General features: G+C 56.0%; 1 protein-coding gene across 1 annotated transcript; it reads left to right on the plus strand.

The window, feature by feature from the left end:
* The first annotated feature begins 2841 nt into the window (after window positions 1-2841).
* On the plus strand, window positions 2842-23529 carry FAM163B (family with sequence similarity 163 member B). The gene is made up of 3 exons (XM_048056942.2): window positions 2842-3131; window positions 20699-20814; window positions 21119-23529. Exons 2-3 carry the CDS (start codon window positions 20722-20724, stop codon window positions 21506-21508), a joined length of 483 nt encoding a protein of 160 aa, XP_047912899.1. The 5' UTR covers window positions 2842-3131; window positions 20699-20721; the 3' UTR covers window positions 21509-23529.
* Window positions 23530-23612: the final 83 nt, after the last annotated feature.

A 23612-nucleotide genomic window follows, 5' to 3' on the forward strand; every position in this document is an offset into this window, starting at 1 on the left:
CGCTGAGCTGCTGTGGGAGCAAAGCTGGTGGAGCACTGGAAATGCATACAGAAAGCTGGGAATTGCTCCCAGCAGCAGCCAGATTCAGCTGTGGTTTGCGGCCATGTAAGCCATGGGTCAAATGGGGTCTCAATGGGAAGATGTCACCTGTGCCATGATAACCAGGCGAAGCTGCTCCTCCCCTAGGGAAGGAGCAATCTGGAGGAGGGGAAAAAGCCTAGAAAGCAGGCTTGGGTGGTGAATGAAGGGAAATTCGTGCGCAGTTTGATCCCAAGTCCTGAGGCAGGTGGCAGGAAACAAGAACTGGTGGGTGCAGGAGGGCAGCCTGGCTGCACGAACTCCCCCGGGGACTTGCACCGTGCACAACGCACCGGGGGCGTCAGAGGAAAGCAGCCGATTACAACCTGAACACCTTCACTTAAAACCTACAAACGATTTGGCTCCTGGCTGCCGTTGTTTATCCCGCAGACTTGGCAGGCACAGGGCGCTTCCCAACCGGCAAGGAGGGCTGCTAGAAGTTGTGGCTGGCCAGTGGCCAGCTCTCAAGGCTATCGGCTGGCTCCCATGCTGCAGCGCCCAATTAGCGCTTTCCTCCTGTAAAAACGCACGTCGCAAAGTCTGGGGGATTACGGCTCTTCGCACTCCGTGCCTGTTCCGCCCCTCGCACAACAAGACCCTGCTCACAACAGACGCCTTGCAACCGCTAGGTACCAAAACACCCTAAAAACCTCGGTCTCCCCATCATAAAAACCTCGGTCTCCTTCAGAGGTTTGGTACCTGATCTTCACAGAATTGATTTTAGTGTAACTGGATCTCGTGTTAGAGATCCACAAAATAAGATCTGTACTCGCTTAAGGCAGCGCAAGTATTTGCTAAGTCCTTGTTATAACATTGTTTTTCCTTGCTCCTGTCCTGGGTTCAGATTGGAGAAGAATTGCTTTGACATATTCATTAAAAAGGCAGCTTGGGAAGAAAGGCGGCTGTTTATTTCAATACAGGAATACAGCCACAGAAACCGAAATGAATGGCCCAAACAAAGAACCTCTATCTTTCATATTTCTGAACAAAAATACAAAGATAAATTGCTAGACAATGACGTTTGACCCATAAAAGTAATAAAAAGCTAGAATTGTTTTTTCTTGGCATAGCTTTTCAGCATGGTCCGCACGTAGTCCAAGCAAACTTGAAGCAAAGCTGAAGAGGAACCGTGATACAGACGGTTCAGCACTAATCAATACAGTCTATGATAATTAAACAAGAATAGCCCGAAGTAGACCCTCTAAAGATAACCTACGTTTTGTCCCCTTGCTTTCGTTTCTGGTTGTCAGACTGGATGGCTTGTGTTTCAGCTCTGTGCACAGGCGTCTGAACTGCGTGCAAAGTGTGCTGAAATTACTGGCAGTAATTAGTTTATTTAGGGAGCAATTAATTTAATGCAACTGTTTCCCTCTCCATAGATTAAAAGAGTGCTATAAGCGATAGCATCTCAAGGAGAGCAGATGCACTATAAAAGGGCCGGGAACTGATTGTTCCCATCAGTCAAGAAGGACAGAACGAGTGTCAGTGGGCTCAAACAGAAGAGAAAAATGACGTTTGCCATTACGAACAACTTTGGGACCACAGGCACAAGTCAGGCCAGGGAAATCAGCGCCGCAAGACAAGAGCCATGCGTCCCTATGGGCAGAGGTGCTCCGGGATGACGGCGCTTATCTCCCAGCGTTATCACAAGGGGGAAGGAGGGTGGCCTGCAGAAGGGTCCCTGCCCATCGCAGGAGCCCAGCAGCTTTCAGACATTTAGGGGACAGCAGCCCAGGCTGACGGCGCTGGGTGCAGCTCGGCAGGGCCGTCACAGCCTCCCAAAATGTGCCCAGGGGAGCGCGGGCACTGCTCGGCTCTGCAGGGGGAAGGCAGGGGGAGAGCTGGGGCAGTTCGCGCTCCCCGGTCACAGCAGCCTGGGGACAGGGGACAGTGGTTTCAGTGCCGGGGGGCTCTGGGGGCTCCAATCTGCGACTCAAGTCGGCAGGTTTTCTCCCGGGTTCTGCCCCCCAGTGCTTCTCCCTTCAGCTCTGGGACACAATCACCTTTTCCCTTTCCACCTCAAGCGTTCTGTGATACCACCCTGACACTGATGAAACCCCGTGGGCCGCCCCTGCAGCCGCTGGACGCGCCGTGTACGGGGCCAGCACCTTCAGAGACGGCTGTGGGCGAGGACTTCTAAAGCAGCTGAGGTCGTGCTGGAAGGGACGCGGGGAGATGCTGCCACCGAAACCAGAGGGCAAAAACCTCAGCACGGTCCCCGGGACAGAGCCGCGTAACGTAAAAAGCCACGGGATGCCTGTGGGGCTGAATGGGCTATATGGTGGGGGTCACTCTTTTTTTTCCCCCCCCCCCCCCCCACCCCCTCGCAGGGGGAGGATGCTTTCCCTGCCCCGGGGATGAAGGCTCCCAGGCACCATGCAGGGACAACCGGACCCCATTAAAGGGGGGGGTTCCCGGTTCATTGGGGCCGAAGGGGGGGATGCGGGGGGGGGGGGGTCTCCATCTCGGTGGGTTCCACAGCACAAGAGGGGGGGGACCGCGGGGGGGAACCCCCCAGCACCTCCCGCTCGGCGGCGGCTTGCGGAGGGCGGGGATGGCGAGGGGGGGGGAGGATGGAGGAGAAGAAAGGGGAGGGGGGGGGGGGGAACCCCGCATGCACGCTCCGTGCTGCCGGGGCTGGGGGGGGGGGGGGGGGGGGGCGCAGCGCTGCTCCGCACCGCCCTCATTGGCGGCCCCGGCGGGGAGGGAGCGGCTCCCACCCCCCCCCAGCCCCCCCCACCCCCCCCCCCCCGCACCGCCGCGGCTGCCGGCACCGGCCGTGTGCCGAGAGGGTGCCCGCCGCCCGCTCCTGCGCTCAGCACCCTGAGCTGGCCTCGGCCTGGGCGCTGCTCTCGTTGTCTTTTGTTTTTTGTTGTTTGTTGTTGTTATTTCGTGTTGGTTTTGATTTTTCTCTTAGTACCTTTATTATTATTATTATTATTTTTTTTAACTCTTTCTTGTTTTCGATCCCTGCGTTGATGCGCTCCGAGCCGGAGACTTCGGGAGACGCGGTCCTCACCTGAGAGATCCGGCACGATTCCCCCCGAGCGAAGGTAACGGGGTCTGGGAGGGTGGCAGAGAAGGGATGGCACCTTGCCCCGTCCTTTGCCGCGGGGTGGGGGGGGGGGTCTTCCCTTTTTCCCCTGTTTCCTCCTCTTCTCCCCCTTTCCTCTTCCCGGTGCATCCTAAACTGGTTTTCTGCTGGGGTGGGACTGGGGCTGTGGGGCCCCGGCTGCTAGCCCCCAGCCCTGGGGGATGCCCACAAGGAGAGCAGGCAGAGGACGAGCCCTGGCTCCGGCGCTGGGGCTGGCAGGGGATTCGGAGAGGGGCTGAGTACTGCCCAGCATCCGCTCTCCGAGAACCTGTCTCTGGGGGACCGGTCAAGCCCGACCGCCTTAGAGCAGGATGAAAAACACCGGGGTGCTCCAGGCTCGGTGCTGCTGGTTCCTACAGCATCGCCAGCCTCAAAGCCTGAGCTCTGGAGAAGGAAGGACGCGAAAGCCTCTCTCAGGGTTGGGGGGGGGGGGGAGATGCCCCCCACGCCGTGCCCTGGCTGGGTGCTCAGGTCGTGTCCTTCGCTCTGGGGACAGCTCGTCCTCCTTCCTGCACGTGGCGTGGGGACAAATCCGGCCTCTCTGGGTACCCCCCTCTGGGCATCTCACACAGGAACCAGGCAGCCAGGATGAGGGATCGTTCCTGTCTGGCATCCTGGCTCCGAAGGACACAGGACCCCCCCCCCCCGAGCTGAGTTAAGCAGCAGAGCGGCCCCCCAAGCTCACCCACAGCAAAGAAATGCAAAGGTGGCTGCAAGGAAGGGGACGGCAAAATTATCTGGGGGCTGCTCGTAGCGGGGTTTGTTTAATACAGCAGCTGGCTGGGGCTGAGCTCGCGGAAGCACATGGCCGTCGTTCGCTCTGCAGGATGGGGGGGCTGCGTGGGAGAGAAATCCCCCGAGGGAAGATGGCTTTTCATTTCCCCGTATCGAGTGGTTTCAGACAGGATTATTTATATTTGACATAACAGATCACCAAACTTGGAAGGCAGTGGGGGTGTGCTCGTACTCATTAAGGTAGACAGTTTTCTGACAGAATAAATTAAAGGTAAGAGAAGACTGCACTTTGAGGTTCAACAGATTGTCTTCCAGCCTGAAACGAGCGGTGAAATCAGCATAAAACCTAGCTGGTGAAACCGTGCGCTCAGGTCTTCCATGATGGATGTCTGTCATTTTGGGAAACCTGGCTGGCATCCCGATGCTCGGGGTGCAGGCAGTGCTCCTCGGTGACCTCATTCGAGCAGCAGTGCCCGGCGTGATTGGTTTTCAGTCCTCGCGTCTTATGTCCTCACTGAGTAAGCATCGAAATTATAATGCTGTTAAGGGAAAAGAGTTTATGTAAATTGCGCATAAACCATGTGCCTGAGCTAGCCACACAGCTGTCTTCAGGTGCTTGCCCCGTTGTGATGGCATGTGAGTAGCGGAGGCTTGTTTGCAGCCTTTTATGGCTGTTTTTCTTCTCAGCTGAAATTAGCAGAAAGATACATTACGGCTGTCAGTTGGTGAAAAGAGATTTTAAACACCTTAAAGAGCGTGCAGCTGTAATTAAACCGTAACCTCCTTCCTCTGCATGTCAGCGTTCCTGTGCATAAGTCTTAGGAAACAGTGCCGGTGCTCAAAGGAGATAAAGAAATTCAACAAAATCCCCCCCCGGAGGGACTGATGTTGATTTATCACCCCTCAATACATTGGGGTTTGCTTACGAAAGATGAGTGGATGTGAGGGGAAAGGAAGGAAACAGCATCTCTGGGCTTGTTCCTGTTTTCCATCAGTAATGCGGATTGCTAACGCAGGTGGTTCTCCCGTGCGTGTGCCTACCTGCGCACGAAGGATGCAGACCATGCCCAGCGCCGTGTTTACTGACTGCAGCTCCGCCAAGCCCCCGTTTGCTTTCAGCAGAGCCTGGTGGATAGGTCCAGCTGCAAAGTCTCCCCCTGACCCTTTTGCATTGCAGTCGCAGCAGAGCCCAAACCCTCACGTAGGTGACACGAGAGCCGAGCCTGCAGGTTTGGCCGCAGGGGCTCTGCCACCCCAGAACACGTTCAGAAGTAACAGAGACCTGCGGGATGCCCTGGGGCATTTGTGCTCAGCCCAGGGAGCTTGGCTGCATCCTCGCAGCCCAAAGAAATTTGTGACACTGGTCCTTGGGCTCAGCAGGACACGTCCTCAGTGCTCAGCGCGGCGTTCGGTGGGGAGTTTCACAGCTGCAAGGTGTTCACCTACCTGGGAGCTTTCCATTTGGCTGTACGGTGCCCAGCTGCGTTAGCGGCGGTGTAAGGAACAGTAACAACCTTCCTGCCCGTCATACTCGGGTACCTGGCCGTCGTGTTGTCGTGGATATGGATTAGGACGTGGCCAGCGAAGAGGTGCGTGCTGCTGGCAGGGCTCCCGCGGGCACGGCTGTGATGTGACAGCCCTGGAGAAGAGCAGGGGAGGGATGGAGGGGAGGTGGCAGGTGCCGGGCTTGAACTTGCAATTCGTTCCCGTTCTAATTTACACTTCTCCCCGTGTTGTCTATCTCCTTCTCTCCTCGTGAGCTAATTTATTGCGGCAGGCAGGATTTGTTCACCCTTTGCCTGAGAAAAAAGCATATGTTCTAGCACCACAGCTTGGCAGAGGGACTAAAAATATGCCGGGTGATGGACTCTGACCTGCTCCAGACATCCCAGCTGCCTTTGGATCACGGCTGGGGTCAATCCAGATGAGGCTGGGACCTCAGCACCCTCTGAGGCCTGCCAGAACAGCCCTGCACAGAGGTCAGCTGGAAAGGTCAGAGGGGGGAAAAGGCTGGAAAAGTGAAAAGTCGTAATAAGATTTTGAAGTGTCCTCGGACAGCTTGATGTGAGCCAGGAGCCGGTAGCAGCAGGTCAGGGCACCAGCGGGAGGACCTGGATGGATGCAGTTCACCCTGTGGATGGAGCATTTCGCCAGGTGTCTGTCAGAGGCAGCGTGGGGGGACAAGGAACGGGGCTGAATCAGGCCAAAGTCACAAGGGCTGGCTCTGCAGAGACCAAGTGATGCGTTCCTGCGTGATGCTGCTGCTGGTGAAGACATCCGTGGGAAGGCCAGAGCGGAGACGAGGTGACAAAGCCACCACTGGGCACAGGCAGCTCAGCCTCCTGGCTTCCAGCTCATTTTATGTTTGCACGAGGGGTTTGGGACTTGGCAGTCCCGGCGCAGCTGATGTCACCCCGTCCCTCGTGGCCGTGGGTTGGGATTTCTCATGGAGGGGAGCTGCTGGCACCCCCCCGGCCATGTGCTGGTGCAGGCTGCGGGGTGGAGGCCGGCGATGAGTCAGGGGCTGCGTTTGGTTTTCCCTCACTTCAGGCAGGGTTTTTGCAACAGGGACCTGCGACGGGTCAGGGCCGGTGCTCAGCTTCATTCCCAATAACAGCACAGGATGAGCCAAGGCTTGCTCCCCAAATTTGCCACCCGGGTAACTCAGCCCCTCCCGGCTGCCTCCAGTGCTTCTCTCCTGTTTCTTACCTCCAGGACCAAAGCCACCTGCAGCAACAAGCACCAGGCATGCAGCCCTGAGCCTGCCAAGCTCAGGCTCTCCCCAGCTTCTGGTACCCGGCCAGCATCACGCAGGGGACGAGGCATGGCAAGGGACACGGGCTGGGGTCCTGCCATAGCCCTGCGCCCCCAGCCCCGCCACCCCGAGCAGCCTCTCCGTGCTCCACGGCTTTTATCGAAGGGCCGGGAACTTGTCACGTTCTCTCTGCAACAATATCTGACATTACCCAAACAACTTGCCCTTGGTGTGTTTCCAGAAATAGTTAGGCCTACAGGAGACACGGCTGACATCTGGATGCATTACCGTTGAGCTCGGAAACATTCAGCAAACAAGGCAGGATCCATTGTTTAAAGGTTATTTCAAGAGACTCCAAGCGAGTTATCTGGCCGTGCAATGGGGAGAGCCTTAATGGCCCTGTGATAATTGCCTTTTTCTGAGGGCTGTTTTAGAGGAAAGTTAGCAGAAACCCAAAAGCAAGTCTCAGCCCGTGATTGGCAAGCCAGGGACCTGATCCAAGCAGAAAATGTACGGAGATTTTTCTGTTTCCTTCAGTGCTGTCGGACCAAGCCTCGGCAGCGTGTGCCTGATGTGGGAGCAGCAGGCTGGGGGCACGGGGAGGGGTGTAGGGGAGCCCACCGTTAGTCCTGCAGTAAAAATGTTTCCCGGGTCAGCATAACTGGATGGTAGGATCCACATTAGCAGAGGGCGAGATAAAATCCTCCGCGAGGCTCTGAAAATAATGAAGTTGTGGTTTGCAGGGGGTAAGGTCAGCGCTGAGCACTGGAGACGAGGGGCAGGGGGCTCTGCAGGGCGAGGGGAGGCTGGCAGGGGGCTCCTCGGTGCCTGCTGCAGGAGATGCTCTGAGGCGCACATGCCCCCGGTCAGTGAATAACACCCGTACTAAAAATAAATAAATAAAGGGGGAGAAAAGTAAAGGAAAAAGAAAAAGAAGGGCGAGTGAATTTTTGCAGAAGCGTAGTGGCAGCTGGCATCCCCTTCCCTCAGCCAGGTGACAAGGACTTGAGGGCACGTGGCAGAGGGGACGTGGCTCTGCTGCCACTCACTCCAGCCTCACATGGCAGAAATCTCTCCTTGGTTCTTACCCTGGCCGCGGGCAAGCAGCAGCCGTTCTCACTGGCTGCTTCACGTGCCCTGGGGAGCTGCGATGGGGAGATCGCATCCCGTTCTCCTACCTCTCACGTTCTCTTTTCCCATTGATTTTCTCTGTGGGGGATGTTGGGTGAGCGAGATGGGGGCACAAAGCCACAGCCAGGTTGTCTCTTTACTCACCAAGTGGTTCACTGTTTGAGGTTAAAGGGGAGGATTAATGAAATTAATGAAAGGAACAGGCCGCCTGTGGGAAGAGGAAGACCCAGACTGCCAGGGGATGCGACTGGTTCAGCAGTCGTCGTGTCCCCCGGCATCGCCCTGACTCGGGCTGCTCCAGCTGAAGCAGACCAAAATGTCTCGACGTTCAGAGGCTGCTGCAAGCCCCAGCAGGGAGATGTCCTGGAATTCCTTGTAGAAGATGCCACAGAGGCCATCCAGGCTGGTGTTTGCTGTGAGTGTGCCCAGGCATGTCAGGAGACAGGAGCTCACAGGCACGGGCCAGACGAGTCCCCGGAGCGGCCGCTTTCCAGCGTGCGAGCTGTAGCTCTGCTAAGCCACCCGCTTAGAGGCCCCATCTCCTGTGAGAAAAACAGCCTACCTGCAAAGCGCCTGGCTCATTTTCATTCCCAGTATTCCACCTCTTCTCCCCCAGGTTGTTTGCCTTTTTCCCCCAGGAAACAGCAAGTACTTTCCGAGGTGCCTGGCAGGGACAGAGCTTGTGCTCCGAATTCCCCGTGTGCTTCCCCTTTGAGCACAGGGAGCTGCCCTGCCTTTGCCTTGCATTTAAGGCTGGATCCCCTTTGCTCTTAGTATGGATTTGGCTCTGCTTCAAGATCTGTCGTGGGTTTTCCTGCCCGAGCTCTGGCAAACCGTGAACTCTCTCTCTTTTTTTTTTTTTGTTTCTGGCGTCTCCCTTTATAGCCAGACTGCAAACTGCTGGGTGCGGGGAGGCTCCCCCTCGCTGGCTGCCTGTCAGGCCTGGCGTGCTCCTGCAGACAATGCTGCACGTTGTTATTCCTGGCTTTCCACCCTTCCTTGGGCCCAGCATCCACCGCTCAAGGTGCAGATGCTGGGGCTCTGCCCGCCAGCACCCGCTGCGCCCTGCAAGCCCCGTGCATCCCTCTAGCGGCAGCCAGCACGCTGAGGCTGTTACGGGCTGGGTTATTTGGGAAAGGCCAGGCTGCCTTAGGAAAAACCCGGCCAGCTCTTAAATATTTAGGTGGATGGACAGTCAGTAGCGGCTCTCCTTTGATATCAATAATTGCTGCAATTTGACTCCGCTGCAACTTCAGCTGTAGAAATCATTCACTGTACAATAGCGTGCACGTTGCCACTCTGCAGTTAACAAAATACATGTGTGTTAGACGGCAAGATATTATGCCTTTTGTGGAAATGCGAGCTAGGCTCCCTCTGGGGAAAAAATACAGTATTGATGCAGCCAGAGACTCGGCTCTGAGCAAGGGCTTCAGCACCCCAGCTGCTGGAGCAGCCCGGGAGCTGTGCGGCCTCGAGGGCAGGGAGCTTGCCCGGTCTCCCTCCGCAAGCCAGGATTTGCAGGGATCTCATTTATAAGGCTCTCATGTGGAAGGAAGGGGATCTCTCTTACTCTGATCAGTGTTGCCTGCCAGGTAGCTAAGCCCTGGAAAGATTAGCAGGGGGATCTGGGGAAAAATAGCCGTGCTGTGAGAGTGGGAGCAAGGGTGGGAATGGGAGGATAATAAGTGTTGATTGGGTTTGCAGTTAGGCAAATTTTGTGCTTTGGTTGTCACTTTGGTGTAATTTACTTTATTGTACCTGGAGGACTGAGCTCTGGGGTGCAGCACGGGGTGCTAGCGTGGCTCAGCTCACTGCGGCATGGGCAGGAGCCCCCGGGGCACTCGGTACCTCGCACACACAAAGCTGCCGTGCCTAAATCTGGGTGCTCGAAGTGCCAGGGGTGCCTCCTGGCAGAGCTGCAGCCAGGATTCCCCCAGGGGCAGCATCTCCTGGCTGCCTTCATCTCCTGAGCACGGCTGAACCAGGCTGCTCCTTGCAGTGGACGCCTGCCTGCGTCCCCCCAGGGCAGCGCTGGATGTCCCATCCCATGGGCAGGCATATTCCTCTGGGATAAAGGCAAGGAAAATATTTATGCAATTAATATTAGACAGCTCCAGCTTGCTTTTTTTCTGATTTGCGACAGTTTAGTATTGCTGAGTTCCCAGTTCTCACAGTGGCTCGTGGGAGCAGATTCAGCCCACAGAAAGTGGGATTTTCTCGGTCGTGCATATTTTCCCTTGAGTTTCTGGCATCGTAGTTTTGTTTTTGTTTTATTTTTAAATAAAACAGAATAGGTTATAGAAAACACAAGACTATAATACCAGATTCTGAGAAACCAAGTACTAATCTTACTTGCTGTCTGGATACTTTTGTAAATATTATGATGTATTGTTGACTGGTAGGATTGGCAGACAAAGGGCAAGTCTTAAAATATTGTCTGACTTGATTGAAAGCAAATAAAAAACATAAATATTGCTGGGTTGTGGCAGTGCTGCTGACTGCAGAGGATTAGAGTTGCCCAGACACAGAAATGTGTAAACCTTCAAATGCTGAAATGCTTTTTCTGTAACCAGTGCTTGGGTTTTGCTCGAAAAGAGAAGATTTCCAAAAATGAGTACAGATGAGAGCATTTACAGGAACCCTAAAAGAAAAAGTGCTTTGTGTGACAAGAATGCTAACATCGTAGTGTGAATAACACAACGTTGCCCAATTTCATAGTATCCCAGCCAAACCAACCCGAAGCAGAACTGAAGCATCCTGCGAGTGCAGAAGAAACCCCCAACACGGAGCAGCCGTGGGCTCACCTTTGTGCTTTGAGCCCTGTGCTCACGAGGGCACTGCCCAGGGCTGCTGTGTTTCACCGGACAGCGACAGGCTGGGGCTGCAGACAACGGTGAGAGCATTTCTGACTCCCAAAGGAGCCCTGTGGTCGGTTTAACCCTGCGAGGGGCATCTCCCACAGGCAGCCCTCCGCCGCGTGCCAGGCACCTGCGTGTCGAGGAGCTCCGGTCTCCCAGGCAGGGGCAGTGAAGGTGCACACGCCTGCAGGTTTGGGTTTTGTAAGACCTAAACATATCTGTTAAACAGCTTTATGCATGGTTTCCTATTGGGGTGGGCTGTTAAATAAGTGCTTGTTGTGGTACTACCAGCATCAGCGTGGCTGGGGTGACATTTAGATAGCTCAGGAAATCAGGGAATGAAAGGTTTTGTTATTGCTGTCATTAGTTCCCAATTCGTCCCAGCTGAACTATTAGCTCTGGGGTGTGAAGAGCTATTTAGCAATACCTCCTTCCTTCTTCCCAATGAGTTCCAGCTAACTTGTTTGAGTGAAGCAAGCTTTCTCAGGGCTTGAGTGAGGAAAGGTGAAATTGGGGTAGGGTTTGGAGGCTGGAGGGGGGCAGTGCTGGGTGCAAGCCTGAGTGGATGGGTTCCTGCATGCACACCCTCACGGGGCTGCTGTGACCCGAACCCCCAAGCACAGAGCATCCCAGGGGAGGCATGGCTGCTGTTGGTACCCAGCCAGACTGCCCCTAAGCAGGGCCAGGGGATGGCAGCCATGCAGGGGCTTCGCTGCTCAGGGCAGGCTGGTGATTCAGAGCGCTGGTCTAACGTTTGGCTTTTAAAGAGGAGATATTTGGCATTTTCCAGTCCTTTAGGGTGCCACAAGTCAGGCCTCATTTACGTGAGGAAGGCAGGAACTGCAGCGTGCTGGGGTGCTGATTTGCTGCAAATACGAGGAGCAACGAGGCTGCAACACCCAGGCACCGAGCAGCCGGAGCACCCTGCCCCGTCCCTTCCCCAAGGATAGACCCGTGGGCCTGGGAACGAGCTTCTCCAGGTCAGCCTGTGCCAGCAGTAAGGCTCCTCTGATCCTGGGGGACACGGCGAGAGGACGAGCGAGCCATGAGCGGGGAGCACGAAGCAGCGCATCGCTCCCTGGGGCCTCTCCAGCATCGTGGAGTCATTTCAAAGGCAGCGGCTACGTCGTCCTGATGCTGATGCTAGGCAAAAAAGATACAGCATCGCATGTGTTTTGGTTCCTGAAAGATGCCATCCCTGGGAACAGTCGATATTTCAAACATTTGATCTCAGCAGCTCTGCTAAGCCCACGTGTTTTTAAGTGGAACAATTTGTGTGAAGGTTTTTCTCTCTCTCTTTATTCGGCTAATGATGGTTTTCAGCTGAGCTGTATGAATTACTTTATATTTTCTGCCTTTTTGCTTGTGATCATTTTGTTGTGGTGGGTTTCTCTCCCTTTGAGTTAAACCTTTCCCTCTCTGATCTCTCAGGAAAAGCTGTAACAGAGCTGAAGGTGAAGAAAAAAAAAAGGGAAATTTACTGGAAATGTTTCAGTAAAGTTGCCAAGAGTCTGAAAACTGTTGGTCCCTATTAATTCCCCTGATGCAGCAATGATAAATCCTTATTAAAAAAAAATAACGAGAGCATAAGGAGACTTTAAGGAAACTCCTGGTCACAAGCAACAAGGAAGCCCATCGCTCCTTGTTCATAATCAACCTGCACATCCCTTGCCACGATGCGTGGTGCTGGCACCGGCCCCGGGGGCTCGATGCCACCTGCAAAGGAAACTCAGACCCCACACAAGTGCTGGGTGAGGCAGACACAGGGTGAGCGGCAGCCCTCACCATTCAGATGTGTTTCCAAAAGCTCTTCTCTCCTCCACTTATTTATTCATGCACTGTGCTAACTTGCCGGGCTGGAGTAGGAAAAAACACCCTGCTTGCTTTTCCTTGCATGGGTTGAACCTGAGCCTTTGTGAGAGCGATGTAAAGCTGTAGCTATGGAAACTCCCTACCCTTTTTATGATTTTTTTTTTGTAAAGGCAGAAAGGTGTATCTCTCCCGAGATCCCAGGCAGGGCTGCGTGGGTGTTCAGGCAGCCCCGAGGGCCCGTCCCTGGCTGCTGCTGGCTCCCCAGGGCAGCCGAGATGGGTTCACCCCGGACATGACGACCAGGAGAGACCTAGGGACCCATTCCCATCATAATTCCCCGAATAGGGAAAAAAACAAGTTCCTGCAGCTAGATGTGGGATGCTCCCTGGAGCTCTCAACTCACTTAATGAACACCAAAGGAAATGGTGCTTCCTGCTGCTTCCACCCTGTTCTCGTCGGGTCCCTGAATCCTGAGCAAATGAGGCAGAACTGGGCAGCTCCCAAATATTCACTCTGCCCAAGATCCGTCCCGCTGAGCTCTGCTCTCACCTCCTGGAAAAGCAAGGCCTGTCGCGTTTGCTGCTCGGTGGAAGCGTACCCTGCGTGCATCCTGACCGACGCACGGCTGTGCCTCGGTGTCCGCAGGGGTCCTGTGGGAGATGGGGGCTCGTCCTCCCCACCACCAGCACCAGGGTGTGGAAGGAGCACGGAGCTGCCCCCACCTCAGTGCCTGGCCCGGGGGAAGCCACCGTGGCCTGGAAACGTGCGACAGGCCTCACGCAACCTGGCCTCGAAGGCAGAACCTCAACCGGCCCAGGTCTTGGTTTTCCTGCCTGTGAAATGGATATAAGGACAGCTAAGCTTTGCCTCTCAGGCTCCGTACTGTTTCGTTGGCCAGGAGGACAGGTGGGAAGCCTGGCCTCACGCAGGGCTTTGGCTGAGGTGTCGCACAAAGGCCGAATTCGCAGCTGGGGCTGGTTGTGGTTACCTGAGGCAAACGCCAGCACACGGAGTCCCTAACAGCGCGGGGCTGACTCCATCCGTCTCCCCAGGCCGGCTGCTCCAACGCTTCCCCGTAAGGCTGAGGTTCTGTGCAGGGCCCGAGCCACCAGATGCCCCCAGCTGCATCAGTTTTTGTGGGGACAGCCACCATGAGGTGCTGCTCCCGTGGCTTTGTAGGGCCGTTGGGGTACCAGGACCTCACCGTCCCCATGCACGGTGCTGCTGGCCTGCCACAGCCTTGTCCCCAGGACCAGGACAGGGGGATGGAGGCTCCCTGGCCCATCTCAGCTCCAGCATCACCGTCTCGGGGCCAGGAGACATTCTCAGGAGCCCTGTGGGGATTTTTTGCCCTTGTTCTCTGTGGCAGCGTCAGTAACTTGGTAAAGCCTGCTGGAAGCTCCCACTCCCACAGTTGTCGTCCCCTGCCCACAGCATCAGGCTCTCAAGACAGCAGCTTCTCTTTTCTGTACTTAAAAGCTTTCCAAAGCCAAGTGAACGGAGCAATATTGGGAGGCACTGCTCTTTCAGAAGGACAGACGCCCCTTTTTCTGCTTTTGCTGCACCGTTTCAGCAGAGCTCTCTGACAACTGGGTCTCTGTGATCTTTCAGCCTCTGCTCAGCAGACTGCTCCTTGCTGGGTGGTGATGGAGATCCCTGCGTGGACAGGAAAAAGTACAAATCAAGGCCGAGATTTACAGTAAGAAGAAGTCTCCGTGGGGGGGGTGTCCCTATCCCAGACTTATTTCCCACTTAGCAGTGATTGCAGCTTATCTCAAGCTGCTAATACCAAAAAACCTGCTCTCTCTCATGCTAATATCTCAGGCTGACTAAACCATAATTCAAGAGGAGATTAAATGATGCAGGGTGGAAAGACAGCCTGTCTTGCTTTTTTTTTTTTGCTTTTTTTTTTTTTTTAAGGAGTTTAGGCTGCTTTAGAGTGTTTTGGATGACGGCCTGCTTTCCAGCTGGCGCATGGAAATAATTCCTGGTACTTATGCAGATTGTGATTGTTTGGGCTGGAACAGGTGGGATTGTGGAGGGCAAAGCTCTCTGGTGTGGTCTGATAGCAGATCCCATCACCTCCATACAGGTTCCTTTTTTTTTTTCTTTTTTTTCTTTTTACTCTGTCCTGGTGCTAGCATAGGGCCATTGTAGGGCTGCAGCAGGGCCGCTTTTAGCAATCTGGTCCCCTCCTGCTCCCAGCTGTGCTCTCTGCAGTTTTACAGAAGGTCGGGGTGATGAAACAGGGTGAATGTACCTTGTTTTATTCCAGGCGATGCTGAAGCATCTGCAAACTCCTTTCCTGGTCCCTTTGGGATGGTGATAGAGGCACCTTCGAGAAGGTCCCATGGCACTGAAAGGAGGATGTTCCCATGGCACTGTCCATTTTTCCCCCCATCCCTCCCCAGCAGCACTGCTGCCTTCCTTTTAGCATCTGCAGTCACTTAAATTCGTGCCTGGAGTTGTGCTTAGTAAGCCTCAACACCGCTTTGATGAGCTGTGCAAATATTATTTTTCATTAGGAGTGATTAGGTTGTATTAAACGACATTATTGCCTCATTATTGCAGTGCACATATTCCCTCTTGCTCCATGCTGGGGCTGGCATCCCCTAAATCGATTCCCTTTGAAGGCAGCCTGCTGGAGTGTGCTGAGCATTCAGAAGGCTCACTAAGAGCTGATCTCCCTTTTAAATACAAATAACGGTAATTGGGGGGGGGGGATCCCTAATTGTCCCACGAATCCCTGCTTCTTTTAAGCTTTTCTGTGATACTTGGTTCAGGAAAACACAGAATTCGGAGTTGCTGTCGCTGTGTTATGTCCCTGCTGAGTTGTCTGGGCATCCTTTGCTGGGTTTTGCTCTCGCTGAGCTGTTCCAGCACAGGAGCACAGCCCGGCTGCTCCGGCACTGCCGCCTGCGGGGACGCGCGCCCGCTGTGTCCGCAGCATATGGAGAAGTCTCATACAGCTCGTCAGAAAAGCAGTGGCTTCTCTCTGAGTCTTTGGGCTGCCATATAATATTTAACAGAGCACTTTGGGCTATAAAATTGCGTGGGATGATAAAAAGAGCAGACGGAAGGACCGGTTCAGTGTGACACTTGACTGTCCCCATTGCCTGGCCATCAGCGCTGCTCCGGGAGCGTTTCTGGCCAGGAAGGCGCAGAGCAGAGAGGAGCGACCCTGGGGCACAGAGCAGCTTACCTGGGGTTATGATCCATGAAAACTGCCTGTATTGCCCTGGTGCTCATCCTGCATCAGCCTGATGTACCTTGAGGCTTGCCTCCTTGCCGGGGGAGCTAAAACCAGCAGGAGGGAGCATTGGACCGGCTTCTGAGCAGAGAGAAGGCTTTTTTTAATCCACAAACTCCTTCTGTCTATTTGGGGCCGTGGCCTCGGAGCAAAGGTGTTTTTCCTCCTGCCCTCCCTGTCCCCAGCAGCCACAGTCCGTGGCCGTGCTGCATCCTGCAGAGCCGGAGCCCGATGGCCCCGGGATGCTCTTCTGCAGAGCTCAGTGCTGCGCCAGCAGGAGCCTAGCAGATGAATCATTGACTGGGCACCAGCTATCGATCACCTCCTCCATGGATTGCTTCCGGTCCGGATGTCAGCAGGAGCTTGGGGGATGCTTCAGGAGGGCTGGGGCTGAAGCCGCCCGGGTCTCTGCAGACCTAGCCGAGCTGTGGGCTACCTCTCGAGGGGGGTCAGTGGCCTCGGTGACTGGCTGTGAGGCAGGCAGCATCTCTAAAGGCAGCAGAAAGGGGCAGGCACTTCCAGGTGGGTGTGAGGTTTTGTTGCTTCCCGTTCTGATGGGGTGTAAAAGCTCCCAGCTGTGTTACAGCCTGTGCGGGCCAGCCCGGCCTGGTTGCCTCTCCCAAACAGTGCAGCCCATTCCAATTGCCACAGACACCCTTCCAAAAATCCTGCTTATTTGTGGGACTGTCAGCAGTGGCACAAAGCCTCATTTCCAGGGCAGGGGAAGTGTCCGGCCTCTGCTCTGCTGCTGGGTGCAGGAGCTGTGCTGCGAAGGATGACAGGAGGACAGGGCTACCGTGACCTCAGCACCACCTCCAGCATCCAGGAGCAGCTGGGTGCTGTGGGTGAGCCTGGAAAACCGAGAGATATGCTCTGCAGAGAGGGGACAGCAGGGAGGCTAGCAGCCCCTGCTCAGCCCAGAGCCAAAGGGCAGCAGGCAATGACCCGGCACATCCCACAGGACACAGGCTGGAGCTCAGGACAGCTGCTAACGGTGCTGGGATGGGTGCTGAGGAGGCAGAGGGGCAGCAGTGGCTGCAAACCATCACCCATGCATTGATCCAGCACGCCAGTGTGGAAGGACAGGAGGAGCACGGGCTGAGCGCCCAGCCGCCCGCGGTGCACCCTGGCTGTTTAAATCCCTGCTGTCTGTGCAGAGCATCAGCCCCCAGGCCAGCAGTGCTGCCGTCACGGGGACGAGAGAGAGAAAAAGCACAGAGCGGTGCCGCAGCCCCGCTGCCTGGGGTGGGTTTCAGCCGGGAAGCTGCGTCCTGCGCCCGTGTTCCTGGCAGCTGCCCTGCCCGCCGGCTCCCCGAGTGCAAACCTCCCGCTGGCACGCTGCCCTGCTGCTCCTCCAGCCCGGCTCTCGTTCATTGACTGGGCAGGGTTACGGCCACTGGGGGAAACACCACAACACGGCTCTATTTGCCACCAAACAGCTTTGGGCTTCTCATTTGTTTGCTGCCTTCCCACCACCCGTGCTGGTGGCTGCTTGCTGGGCTTCCCCCTGCTCCGGCTGGCTGCGTTGGGGTTTACCCTCGGGCAGAGCGCTGGCACCGAGAGGTGTGAGCAAGCCAGGTTCCCCCAAAACACTGCAGCATCAAGGGCTCAGGTCCAGTCTCCTCTTCCCAGGGCAGTTCATTACATGGAGATTTCTTTTTAACCTCTGGGCCAAGTTCCTGGGTCACAGATGCTGCCTGCACCCAGCTGCGGGGTGGACAGCAGCAGCAAGAAGCTCGGGGAAGCTGCAGCTCGGGCATCCTGCACGCCCCGTGTGCTCTCCCATTGCCCTTTTTCTAATTGCTGGGCTCTTTGCCTTTCTTCTGAAGCGGGGCTTGATCAGAAGCATGACATCAGGGGTAGCCGTGCGTGGAAGAGCTGGGAAAAGGCCTGCAAGCCTTTGTGGGCTGGATGTGCCGCCTCTGGCCGCAGGTCCCAGGGCTGGCAGGGGACGCACGGAGCGCCGCTGCACTAGGACAAGCTGAGGGCCACGGCTCTTTGCAGGCAAAGCATGGTCTCCTGGGGCAGGCACAGCTTTGGTGGGACCAGCACACCAATCTGAGGCTCAGTTTTGGTACTTGCCATGAGTGCACTTACAGCTAGTGCAAAAGGCCTTGGGGTGACTGTGTTACCATGGGATGGGATGAGATATGTGGAGGCCCTGTTCGTCTAGAAGCCCAGCCTGAAGGTTTTCCTTACACCTGCAAACGCCAGAAGCTGGTTTAACTGGCACTTGAGGGTCTCTTACAGGAATCTCAGCCTCACCTCGGCCACCACCAGGCGGGGTCCGGCCAGGCAGCAGGAGCCCGCTGTGGCTGGAGGGCTCCAGCACCTGGAGCAAGGGAAGGAGCCACCAAACCGGGGCTGGAGCTGCTGGGAGGTCTGCTTGTGTCTTCTCCAGGCTGCGAGGAGCGGAGAAGGCCATTCGCTCATGTTTTGGGCTTTCCAGCTGCTGCAGGGCTGGTGCCATCCACATCCCTAGAGCTGCAGCCATAGATGGCCTGGCAAAACCAGGCAAGAGGCACAGGACGGTGCCTAAACCAAAGCAGCTGAGCCAGGAGCGGCCCGAAGCAGCCATGCAGAGAAATATCTTCAACTTTTCGGGTGTTTGGGCATCCCTGGTAGCTCGAGGGCTCCTCATGTTACCCAGGGGGAAGGCAGGAGCCAAGTGGCCGTGGGACGTGCCTGCCGGTGCCTGCGCTCCTCCTAGCAGAGCTCCTGCATACCTTCCCCGAGCCCACAGCGGAGCTGCAAAGCACTTCCTTTTACCAAGATATTTATTACTAAATATATGAATCTGGGAGCCTGCGGAGCGTGAAATTAGGAACAAATGTAAAAAGGAGGTCTAGACAGGAATTGTTCTGCTTATGGGCTTTCCCCCCCCTTTCCTTTGCATGCTGGAGAGTTTAATGCTTCCAGGTACCCAGCTTTAATCAGACAAGTATGTTACGGGAGGGAAAAAGCAAGATGCAAACGGTCCGGCTCTGTGTCGAGTGGTGGCTGTGAGTGGCACGTCTGGCTGACCACGGTGGCACCGGTGGGGAGGGAAGCGGAGCACATCACTGTCACTGTGTGCTCCCCTTGCTTGCCCCTGGGCGACCATTTAATGGAAACGGGAGCAGCGCAGGCGCAGGGGCACCCAGCACGGCCCTAAATCCCTTTCTGAGCAGGAGTTCCCAAATCCCCGATGCAGTCTGGGAGGACGCTTCCCCTGGCTGTGTCCCCCTGAACCGCTGCAGAGCATTTTGCCCCAGAGATGAGGGCAGGATTCAGCCAGGCACTTGCCCCGTGGCCGTGCGGTGCGAGAAGCTCTCACGTTGCACAGTGGTGGTATAAATTCCCCCCGCTCCTACAGCCCCGCTCAGCAGCGACATAAAATGTGATACTGCTTTATCCATTCAGCACTTACCCAACTTTAGCAGGACATTAAGCGCCTGAAAATATGCCGCAGATTTATTTTCTTTGGAAGCAGGTTAAATCCCTGACAGATACGGTTGCTTTTCCTCGGGTGCTGAAGCAATTTGGGTTTGGGGTGGCTGGTTTTTTTTTTTGGTTTAACCTGATCTCACGAGCTGGAGGCCAGCTTTGTTAAAGCACTTGTCGGGTAGGTGGTCAGAGTTCGCTCCCTCTCTTAATTTATGGCGGTTATCCTGTTCCCAGCTCGACTCTCGTGGCACTAAGGGGCTGCTCGAGCTGCAGAGCGATGCCGGTGCTGGTGCGTGGCTGCCAGAGGTGTGTGCAGGCAGCAGCACCGCTCCCCACATCCCCCCGGGGGCAGAGCTCGGTCTTGTTCTGCACGGCTGGAGGGAACTTCAAGCCTCCGGTGAGCTCCTGGGGCAGGGATGCTCGGCACAAGACCTGCACCGGCATTGCAGGGCTTGGGCTTGTCTCACGCTGCATGAAGCACAGCCTCTGCTCAGCGCGGGGCTGGGGGCCTTACACATTTTACCATGCTAGCACCCAAATTCCCCTAAGGGCACTTTTGGGAGAGGAGGCTGCTGGCGCTACCCTGAGAAACAAGCAAGTGGCTTAACGGCAGCGTCCCCGTGATGGTCAGCATCCTCAGTGTGAACACTCAGGGCTCTCAGAGCACCGTCCCGGGTACCCCCGTGCTCCCCCAACACTTCATCTTGCCCCAAATGAGGCACAGAGCTCGGTCCCCACCGCACCAGGCGGATCCACCCCATACCGCAGCTCGCTGCTTTGGGAGGGGAGGGGAGAGCGCCCGTCCCTGCAATCGTTAAAGGCTCACTTAGCAGTTCCAGTTATTCCAAATTAAAATACCACATTGTTTTCATGGGGAAAATGGATTATAGGCTCAGAGAAAAAATGTGCACAGCTCAAACCCCCCCCCCTTACTGCGACGCTGCTCCTGAAGCTCCGCGCTCCAGGCAGGAGCCGAGGGCAGGTCCCTGTCCCCAGCACGGGGCACGGAGAGTGCCAGGAGGGCACCGAGGGGGCTGTGAGCTCATGGCCAAGCCCCGTGCTGGCACCGGGCAGGATTTACTTCCCTGTACCCCCCTCCTGCATGCGGAGCAGCCTGCTGGTACCCAGAACAGCTGAGATCCGGGAGTGCTGTGCACCCCGTGGCACCCTGCTCGGCCAGCTGATGGGCAGCTTACAGGTGGCCGCTGCTTCCCTCGTTGTCACAGGATGGGATTTTCACTGCAGGACCATTTGTGCAGGTCCCATAGGGTCCCAGCACCCCCATTCACCCCCTCATCGAGGTGTGCTGTCGCCCGAGCTCAGTTATTCAGCACACCTGCAGGCTGCACTAACACTTAGTAAATCTCTCCCCTCACTGCACCAGGCATTTTCCATCCTCTCCCACCCGCCAGGTGGCATTTAGAGGGGACGAGGGCTCCCCTGATGGCTTTCCCAGTGCTGGCACCCGGCCTGATCCTGCCCTAACCCTTCTGCAAAGGCACAGCCCCCCCACAGCTGGCAGCACCGTGCCCCACCACCCCGCGTGCTCTGTGTTGCAGGCTGTTAATGGAGAAGAGGGCGAATGACAGCCGGGACCGTGGTCATCACAGGTGGAATATTAGCGACTGTTATTTTACTCTGTATCATCGCTGTCCTCTGCTACTGTAGGCTCCAGGTAAGGCTGGGGACGTGGCATCATGGGGACGGGGCAGGACACCTTGATGGGGATGGGGCAGGGCACCACGATGGGGACGGGGCAGGGCACCACGATGGGGGACGGGGCAGGGCACCACGATGGGGATGGGACAGGGCACCACGATGGGGACAGTACACCGTGGCGGGGACAGGGCAGGGCACCGCGATGGGGACAGGACAAGATAGGGGGTGCCCGTGCCCGATCCCACCTCCCTACCGCGGGGCGACACGGTGGTGGCACCAGCGGCGCAGCGGGCCCCTGGCTGAGCCCTGTCCCGTTCCAGTACTACTGCTGCAAGAAGGATGAGTCCGAGGAGGACGAGGAGGAGCCCGACTTCGCCGTGCACTCCCACATCCCTCCGCTCCACTGCAACCGCAACGTAGTGCTGACCAACGGCCCGTCCCTCTACGCCTCCTCGCCCTTCGGCAAGAAGCCGACGCCGAGCCGGAGCGGCTGCCCCGGCTGCGGGCAGTATGAGCCCCCCACCTTCTTCCTGCAGGAGCCCCCCGAGGAGCTGCACAACGGGGGGGACCGGGTCAGCTTCCAGACCGTCAGCCAGGAAGACCTGGAGCTGCCGGTGAGCGTGGGCAACCTGCAGGCGCTCAACCCCAACCGGCTCTCGGCCATGCGGGAAGCCTTCTCCCGCAGCCGCAGCATCAGCACCGACGTGTGAGGCAGCATCGCGCCTTTCCAAGGACTTTTTAAAATCCACAGAATAGTTTTAAAGAAAAAAAAAAAAAAAGGGGGTTGGGGAGATTTTGAATGTATTGCTGCATTCTGTAGGCAGAGACGTGGTAAATTGTAATATGAAGGGTTAGCAAAAAAAAAAAAAGGGGTGAGTGAGGGTGAGGACAGTTGCAGCTGGGACACGAGGTTTTTCTAGTGCTGCTTTGCATTTTTTTTTTTCTTTTATAAAGAGGATTTTGATATTGTGCAGCCTTTTATACAGAGTAAATGCCCCTCCTCCACGTCAGGCAGGAGCGCTGAGTGTCGGGCGGGTGACGGGCACGGGGGTGGCTGCAAAATGCCTCGTGCTGCGAGCCAGCGGGCACCCACTGCTGCTCCCCAGGGACACCCAGCACCCACGGGCTCCTGGCCCTAGTGTGCCAACACACACGTGTGCACACGCACACACACCCACCATGGTCCCCTGGCAAAGCAGGGCTCCTGTTGCCCACCCCTCCATCACCCCGTCCTGCACCGCTCCGTGCTGCAGCCATGCACATGTGCGCACCCATCGTGTCCCTGTCCCTGCACCCTCTCGCTGCCCCCCTTGGCCATTTCTCCTCGGGTCGCAGCCGTGAGACCCTCAGGGGCTGGGGGCAGCGGGTGCAGAGCCTGGCCCTGCCCGCAGAGCCCGATGGAGCCGGGCTGGGGGGGGTTTGCAAGCTCACAGACGCACGGCTGCACCGCCGGGTGGGAGCAACGCACGGAGCGCTTCCAGCTGGAGGGACGTACCCAGAGCTGTCCCCCGCAAATAACCAGCCTGCCCTCCCCAAATAACACCATATGCTACTTCTAATCTAGGGAGCTGAGTGCTGGGAGAGCAGGAGTGGCCGTGTATGTGCGCGTACGCCCCTGCGCGCACATTTTTACATGCTTTTTTTTTCTATTAAAAGTTAAAAAAAATAAATTTAAAAAAATATATTACAAAAAAAAAATACAAAAACACCCACGACACTTTCTCCCCTCCCAGGGATGTCAGAACACTTCACATTCAGGCAGAGCCACCTCTGCGTTTCTCCCCGTGCTGTTTCCCCTGGCCGGGACCGTGGCACCAGCTCTGCCCCAGCTCCGTTGGCCGCACTGGATCCAGCCAGGGCTGCACGAGCCAAGTGGTGGGCACAGAGCTGGTGCTGGTCACACTGCGGAGGAGTGGTTTTGTTATCACTGCAGCCATGGTAGCAGGACCTACACCTTGCACTGGTGCATCCATGGGCCCTGCTTTCTCCTTGCTGGCTCAATTCCTCCCTCCACGTGTACGATTTGTCTTACAACGTACCCTCTTGCTCCCGGACTGTGCGGTATTCAGGTTAAAAGCAGCACCTTGGACTCAGGGGACAGCTCGCCCCGCCGCAGTGGAGGGCGCAGGGGCTGCAAATGGACTCTGATGGCCTCGGCGCCGTGCTCTGGGTCAGGCGTCGGTTTGAAAGATGGGATGGGAAGAAAAAAGGCAGCACTCCACAGCCGTCGGCGTACCCGCGCTGCCTGCAGCCGATCCGGACATTTTAACTGTGAGGGCTTTTAATTCCCCACCACACCTTTTGAGGTACGAGTCAGTCTTTGCAGAGTATCTTTGACATTTTGGGGTTTCTCTTGGGGGTGGGGGGAGCGGGTTTGGGGTTGGTTTTGTACACGTTTAATATCCAGCGTTTGGTCCTGCCCGGGCTGTGCTCCAGGGAGCGTCTCCCTGCTCCAGTTAGCACAGCCAGGTTGTACAGTGCTCACTGCAGTTTGTTTAAATGCATTTAGACTTCAGATCCTTTGCATTTCTTGTGAGTGTACTTATCTTTCCAGCTTCCTTTATTTCTTTTTTTTTTCTTCCCTTTTTTTTTTTTTCCTCCTTCCAGTGTAGCTTGGAAACTAAGCAAATGATTGACTTTCTCTAACCTTCACCTGGTGAACTATTGTACAGGACTTTGGGCATCAAGGAAAAAAAATAAAAGAGAAAAAAATAAAGTACTTTGCCATGGATTTTGAGGCCAATCTTTGTGTACCAGCACCTTCAAAGGCAGGGTGCTGTTTGCAGAAGCATCACAAAGGCGCAGGAACTCCCC

This window comes from Anser cygnoides, chromosome 20 (genome assembly GCF_040182565.1).
Source record: "Anser cygnoides isolate HZ-2024a breed goose chromosome 20, Taihu_goose_T2T_genome, whole genome shotgun sequence".
Classification (NCBI taxonomy): domain Eukaryota; kingdom Metazoa; phylum Chordata; class Aves; order Anseriformes; family Anatidae; genus Anser; species Anser cygnoides.